Source organism: Lepidothrix coronata, unplaced genomic scaffold (genome assembly GCF_001604755.1).
Source record: "Lepidothrix coronata isolate B3197 unplaced genomic scaffold, Lepidothrix_coronata-1.0 Scaffold411, whole genome shotgun sequence".
NCBI classification, from domain to species: domain Eukaryota; kingdom Metazoa; phylum Chordata; class Aves; order Passeriformes; family Pipridae; genus Lepidothrix; species Lepidothrix coronata.
The window spans coordinates 50,100-56,728 of record NW_016690591.1 but is presented as its reverse complement, the minus strand read 5'-3'; the positions used below and the strand labels follow the sequence as shown (position 1 = coordinate 56,728).

General features: G+C 49.3%; 2 protein-coding genes across 5 annotated transcripts in view; both read right to left on the bottom strand.

Moving 5' to 3' along the window:
- LOC108509827 (natterin-3-like) overlaps positions 1-799 on the bottom strand; it is a 4,451-nt gene extending 3,652 nt beyond the window's left edge. The window contains exons 1-2 of one of the 2 annotated variants that reach the window (XM_017839416.1): positions 661-799; positions 225-348 (exon numbers count right to left, since the gene is read on the bottom strand). The gene's annotated coding sequence lies outside the window, so the exon portion shown is untranslated. The remainder of the gene's footprint in view (positions 1-224; positions 349-660) is intronic. The other variant, XM_017839417.1, reaches the window with a different exon arrangement.
- A 4,774-nt stretch (positions 800-5,573) lies between these two features.
- Positions 5,574-6,629, bottom strand: part of LOC108509828 (zinc finger protein with KRAB and SCAN domains 1-like) — a 12,583-nt gene continuing 11,527 nt past the window's right edge. For 2 of the 3 annotated variants that reach the window (XM_017839418.1, XM_017839419.1), the window contains exon 4: positions 5,574-6,543. In XM_017839418.1, the coding sequence (XP_017694907.1) occupies positions 6,323-6,543 (221 nt within the window). In that variant the 3' untranslated portion in view covers positions 5,574-6,322. The remainder of the gene's footprint in view (positions 6,544-6,629) is intronic. The other variant, XM_017839420.1, reaches the window with a different exon arrangement.

The window sequence follows — 6,629 nt, the reverse complement described above, 5'->3', positions numbered from 1 at the left end:
AAGTCCCTAAAATGGGCCAAAAGATGCCCAAAAATTCACCCAAACACCCCAAAATTGAGCCAAAACACCCACAAATGAGCCCAAAGACCCCAAAAATCAGCCTAAATCACCCAAGAAATGGGCTCAAAACCCCCCAAAATCAGCCCAAGGACCATGAAAATGAGGCCAAAGACCCCCCAGATCACTGAAACATACAAACGTGAGCCAAAACACCCCAAAATCACCTGGGGTCACCTGCCTGCACCTGCAGTGGGTCTGTTTGTGTGGACACGGATCGGGCTGGAGTGGGAAGGTGCAGGATCTGGGCAGGATCTGCTCCGGTGGCCTCTCCGCTCGCCAAACCAGGACCTGGAAGAGGGGGGTTTTGGAGGGGGTAAAAGTGAGGAAAATATGGAAAAACATAGAAATAAAGAGAAGGAAAAGCTCAAGGGCAGGGCAAGGGGGAGAACAGCTCTGGAGCCCCCCCGAGCCCCCAGGATCCTCCTGGGGTGCCCCCCCAGGGCACAGGTACCCCTGGGAGGCTGCACCAGACCCTGGTCAGCCCAAAATCTGAGGCCACCAGTGAAGGAGCCGTGACCCCTGTGCCCACCCAGCCGTTTCCCGTCCCTAGGACCCCCATTCCTGTGGTAACCCCATTCCCTAGGTCCCCCTCCCTGGCACCTGCATCCCAGGACTCCCATTCCCTGGGACCTCCATTCCCTGGGACTCCAATCCCCTTAATCACATCTCCTGGGCCCCCATTCCCCCAGAACCCCCAATCCAACAGGGCTGCCCACTCTGCCCTCCCATGGTTACAACTCAGGACTTTTCACCGTATTTGCCCACAGAACTTTCCAGCTCTGCCCCCTTCCTTCCCATTGGTTGATGAATTTCAGTGTCATTACACAATCACTGCAAATAGTCCCCAAAACCACCCAGATTTGGTACAACCTTAAAATTAATAATTCCGGGATGTCCCTGTGACATCCATGTGTGGAGGGACACACCTGGCACAGGTGCCTGGGGGTTCTGGAGCCCAGCCAACGTGGGCAAGATCCCAGTGGCAGCTTCAGGTGGTGTCCTGGAGGGCAGGAAGCGACTGGAATGGGCAAAATTAAGTGGGAAAGGGCAAGAATGGGTGGGAATGTGGGGAATGGGGATGATCCTTGACCTCTCAAAGGACTCAGGGCCCTCACTGGGGTCAGGGAGCAAACTGGTCTGACTGGGGGAGACTGGGTGTGCAGGGAGCCCAGTGGGCCTTTATACAACTTTATCCCACAGGATTAAGGATGGCAAAGCAAATACATTTATATAAATATATAGGATTTATTCTGATAATGATTAGACAAAAAGACCTTAATTAGAATTATTTACTACACTGTGTAGGAGCTACAACTATTAGTAGAGTATAGAGCACTAGGAAGCAATATTGAAGCAATTATAGCAAAGCTGGCAAAATCAAGTAGAGCTTGATGTGACTCACCCAGACCAACAATTGTGGGTAAAGGAGTGATCTTGAGGGGCGTCCCCACTCCGAGGAGGAATCTCCACACTCCAAGAAGGGATAATTCAGAAGATCCTTCCATTAAAATTTGGGCTTTTATAGTATTGTTACAATCTGCTTAAATGTTGCAGAAAGAACTTCAGAACTTCGAATATTCTCTTGAACAAAATTAAAACTCACACAAGTTATCCGTTGATACCAAAACTGATTTTATTAATTGCTAAGAGATGCAAAGAGAAAGAGGAAAAAATAAGAAAAGCTTGGAAAATGCTAAGATTACTTCTAGAAGCAGAGAAAAGATACCACCAAAACTACCTTTCTGCCAAGCTGGGGGGGGAGAAGCAGTTTCTGCCCTTTTTTTTCTCTGTCTCTGCTGCTTTTCGATGTTATCTCTTTAGCTGGGGGGGTGTTAGCAGTTTTAGTTCTCTGGAATGCAGCCAGGATGTGTGGTTTCCCTGCTCATGCTGAGCCATGTCCCAGGCCGTGCAGGGTCCTGGTTCAGCCTCACCTTTCAGCCCCCAGAAATATGGTCAGGGTGGAAGGATAAGATACAACTCACGCAGGTGGCACGGTGGGTCTCAGTCCTCTCCAGGCCGGCACAGTTCCAGTCTCCAGTGGCAGCACCCGCTGGCAGAGGAAAGGTGAGGGGGAGGTGGGGAGAGATTCTCAGCTTCAATGACCAGTTCTCTCTCCCTTTCCTCTCTCCTTGATTTTCCAAAATTTTCCCTCAACTTTTATAGTGTTCAAAGGAGGTTGTACGTGGTTTCTTGGCACGTAGCCCTAGTCAGATGTCTGAGGAGATATGATAACCATAAACAATAGCAGGATCTTTTGGCAGGAAAGCTCCAGCAGGAAGCTCTGGTGAGAACTTCTGGCAAAAAGCTGACAGAGAATTTTTGGTAGGAAGTTTTGACAGGCAGAAACAATGGCAAAACATTATTTCTGGCATTTCTATATTATCTGTGTGTTACAAGTATAAAGTGCAAGTCTGTCAGTCAGGTGAGTCCAGGTTGTGCCAGCTCAGCAGCTTTGGAGAAGTTCTCAGTGGTGTCACTTGTTTCTTCCTTTATCTGGTGATTTTCCCAGCTCTGCCACATCTTCATTCTCAAATTTTGGGATCAATGAGTCCAGTTGGTTCCAGCATCACTTGACCTCAAGAGCAGCAGGACCCCACTTCTCCATTCCCCAGTGAGGGCTTTGCAAATAGTGCATTGTTTGAGTTGCTTTTCCCCATTCCAAGCTACAGGTTCCCTGGGATGCCACATTGGATAAACCAGTTACACCAGTTCCGTTGGAGAATAAAACCAGTTAAAGCAGTTATATTGGAGAATACAATAGTTACACCAGTTCCAATAGAGAATTAAACCCAGATACAACAGGGCTTTATGGAAACAAAGGTACTCTGGGACCTTTCAGAACCCCATGGAATCAAGGCCTCATTTTGACACTGAGGGGCCTAATGGAATACAGGGGTCCATTGTGACACTGCAGAATGTCATGGGGTCATTTTGACATTGTGGAACCTCATGGAATCAAGGGGCCATTTGACACTGAGGAACTGATGGAATCAGGGGACCATTGTGACACTGCAGGGCCTCATGGAACCAAAGGAACACAGGGAGACTGTGGAATCTCATGGAACCAAAGGGCCACTGTGACATGCAGGGCCTCATGGAACCAAAGCAATCCTGAGACATTTTGGAACCTCATGAAATCAGTGGGCCATTCAAAGAATCACAGAATGTGCTGAGTTGGAAGGGACCCACAAGGATCATTGAGTCCAACTCTTAACCTTGTACAGGACCATCCCCAAGAGTCACACTATGTGCCTTAGAGTATCATACAGATACTTCTTGAGCTTTGTCAGCCTTGGTGCTGTGACCACTGCCCTGGGGAGCCTGTTCAGTGCCCAAACAGCCTCTGGGGGAAGAACCTTTTTCTGATATCCAACCTAACCCTGCCCTGACACAACTCCAGGCCATTCCCTGGGGTGCTGTCCCTGGTCCTCATAGAGCAGAGCTCAGGGCCTGCCCCTCCTCTGCCCCTCTCAAGGAAGCTGGAACTGCAGTGAGGTCTCCCCTCAGTCTCCTCTGCTCCAGCTGAACACACCGAGTGCCCTCAGTGTCCTCACAGGGCTTCAAATCAAGGTCCTTCCTCATCTTCGTTACGCTCCTTTGGACACTCTCTAATGGCTCAATCTCTCCCTTCCATTGTGTCCCCCCAGACTGCCCCAATATTGAGGTGAGGCCGCCCCAGGGCAGAGCAGAGCGGGACAATCCCCTCCCTGGCCTGGCTGGCCATGCTGGGCCTGATGCCCCCAGGACAGGGTTGTCCCTCCTGGTTGCCAGGGCACTGTTGACTGTCAGAGACTGAAATGGTTAAAGATTTATGCATTCTAGGAGACTCTTGCAAGATTTTGACCTTTGCATTATACCTCTGATGGGCAGTTGGGCCTGTCCCTGCCTCCAGTGAAGAGCCAAGTTTGCAGGCTTTTGACTGTTGTATTATACCTCTGATGGGCAGTTGGGCCCATCCCTCCCTCCAGTGCTGAAGGTGTCAAGCCCTGAAAAGGCAGGACCTCTGATGGCCCATAAAAGCCCATCTTCTCCTCTGCCAATCTTAAAAAGGCGGGAACCAGGACAGACACAGAAACTGCGCAGGCCCAGGGGAGAGTTTGGAGGCTGGAGGCATGGCCCATGACATTAACCATGGATATAATAATTCATAACTTCTTGCCATGTGGGGGCTTCCCTCCTTCACCCCCAGCAGATCAAGGTCACCACTTCAACTGACAGACATGGAAGCGGCAACTCCCAAGTGTCATCGCTGGACCCCGTAGGTGGTCACTATATACGTTTTGTCCACTCGCAGCTTTTCTTTTTCATTACTCTCCCTTACTCTTATCCTGTCTTTCTCTCCCCTATGCATTTTCTCCCCCCACAAAGGTTATCTCTATGCCACGTTGTTACATGACAACACCCAAAATGCTAGCATACCTGTTGATACAGAATTGTTAAAATAAACCTTATCAATATATTTTTTCAGACACTGATTATTCAGTGTCGTTTCACTCTAATCCACCCCAACGGAATTATTGATAAGAACCTGGGTTACCCTCCTCCCCTTTTTCTGGGGTGGGTCGTAACACTGACTCGTGGCCAAGTGGCCACCAACCAGGGCCCCCAGGGCCCTTTTCTGGCAGTGCTTTCCAGCCTCTCATTCCCAGTCTGTCCATACATCCAGGATTGCCCCATCCCAGGGGCAGAATCCAGCACTTCTCCTTGTTGAACTTCCTGTGGTTGGTGATTGCCCAGCCCCCGAATTTGTCCAGGTCTCTCTGCAGGGCCTCCCTGTCTTCAAAGGAGTCAACAGCTTCTCCCAGTTTTGTGTCATCTGCAAAGTGTCCTTTCCAGTCCTGTGTCCAAGTAATTTATGAAGATGTTGAAGAGCACAGGGCCCAAGACTGAGCCCTATGGAACCCCACTAGTGACAGGTCACCAGTTTGATGTCACCCTCTGTGCTCGACCCATGAACCAATTGCTCACCCACCCCATGATGCGTTTGCCCAGCCATGGGCTGATGGACCCTAGCATGTGCAAAAAACATTTTCAATCCTGAAGTCTGCTCTCTTCATGGCCAGAGGTGAGGTTTTGATGGCATTTCTCCTCCTGTCAACAGAGATTTTAAACTCGATCCCTTCATGGTTGCTGTGGCCAAGATGGCCCCAATCTCCACTTGCTCATGAGATCGTCTCTGTGGACAAGTAGCAGATCAAGGAGGGCACTGATCTGAGTCAGCTCCCTTAGGATCTGTTTCATCAAGTTGTCATCCAGGTTTTTCCAGGGGTCTCTGGGGCTTCTAAGGAGCCATGAGGTCACTGGCTGTGACAGGTGCTGCATGATGACATCCCAGAGGTCTCTCAGGTCCTAAAGTTCCATTAAGTCATGCACAGTAACAGGGGCTCCATGGTGACATCAGAGGTGTCTCCAGCCTGCTCAGAAGTAGAGAGGTCACAGACAAGCACACGGTGACACCTCAAGTTGTTTTGCCAAGGGGATGAGGGTCAGCACAAGAGACACAGACACCAACCTTAAGGAACAAGTGCGCAATGTTACTTTAATGCAAAACAGCAAAGAATTGCAAAAAGATAAGCTCAAGTAATGCATCTCATTGTTACTACAAAGACTGCCTACAGTCACTAAGAAATCACCAGTTACCCTGATACATTACCAGCATACAGACCTGCACGTCACCGGGGGAACCCCGGTCACAGCAAAGGGTCAGAGAACCCCTCTCGGGATCTGGGAAGTCCTATGCAGGCCATCCAATCATAGGGGAGGTCTTCATCTTTGCTGTGAGAGGGTCCAGCTTTTATACTGTTGAACAAACAAACTTACATAACCACTAGTGTGGAAAACATCTGGCTTCCTTCTCTCCTTGGGTTTCACCCAAAGCCTGGTCAGGGCTTAAGGGGAAAACCAAGGGAGTCATCCTGCACCATCTGCTGCCAAACAAGGCCAGAGATCTACTTCCATGGCCTTGACTAGTCTCTAAATACAGAAAGATAAATATACTCATATTTTGCTGACAATCATACATATTTCATTAATGAACAGATACAAATGTTATTCACTAATGAGAGAACAAAAATATATCTTACTAATAAGCACACATATTTACACAGGTGTAGTCTTATCACAGTACCTATTTTACTAACAAGCATACACAGATTTTGCTGATAAGCGGATACATGACTTAATACAACGTTAGGTTGAAAGGTTCATCTAAAGGTCAACCTTGGCTCAGGGTCTGTTGTTCAGGCCTCAGCACTCCAGTGGGTCACCAGCTGTGGCTGAAGCTCTTCCTGCATTTCAAGGATTTGTAAGGCTTCTCCCTGGTGTGGATCTGCTGATGGCGGAGCAGGGTGGAGCTGTCTCTGAAGCTCTTCCCACATTCCAAGCACTTGTAGGGCCGTTCCCCCGTGTGGATCATCTGGTGGCGGATCAGGCTGGAACTGTGGCTGACGCTCTTCCCACATTCCAAGCACTTGTAGGGCCGTTCCCCCGTGTGGATCATCTGGTGGCGGATCAGGCTGGAACTGTGGCTGACGCTCTTCCCACATTCCAAGCACTTGTAGGGCTTCTCC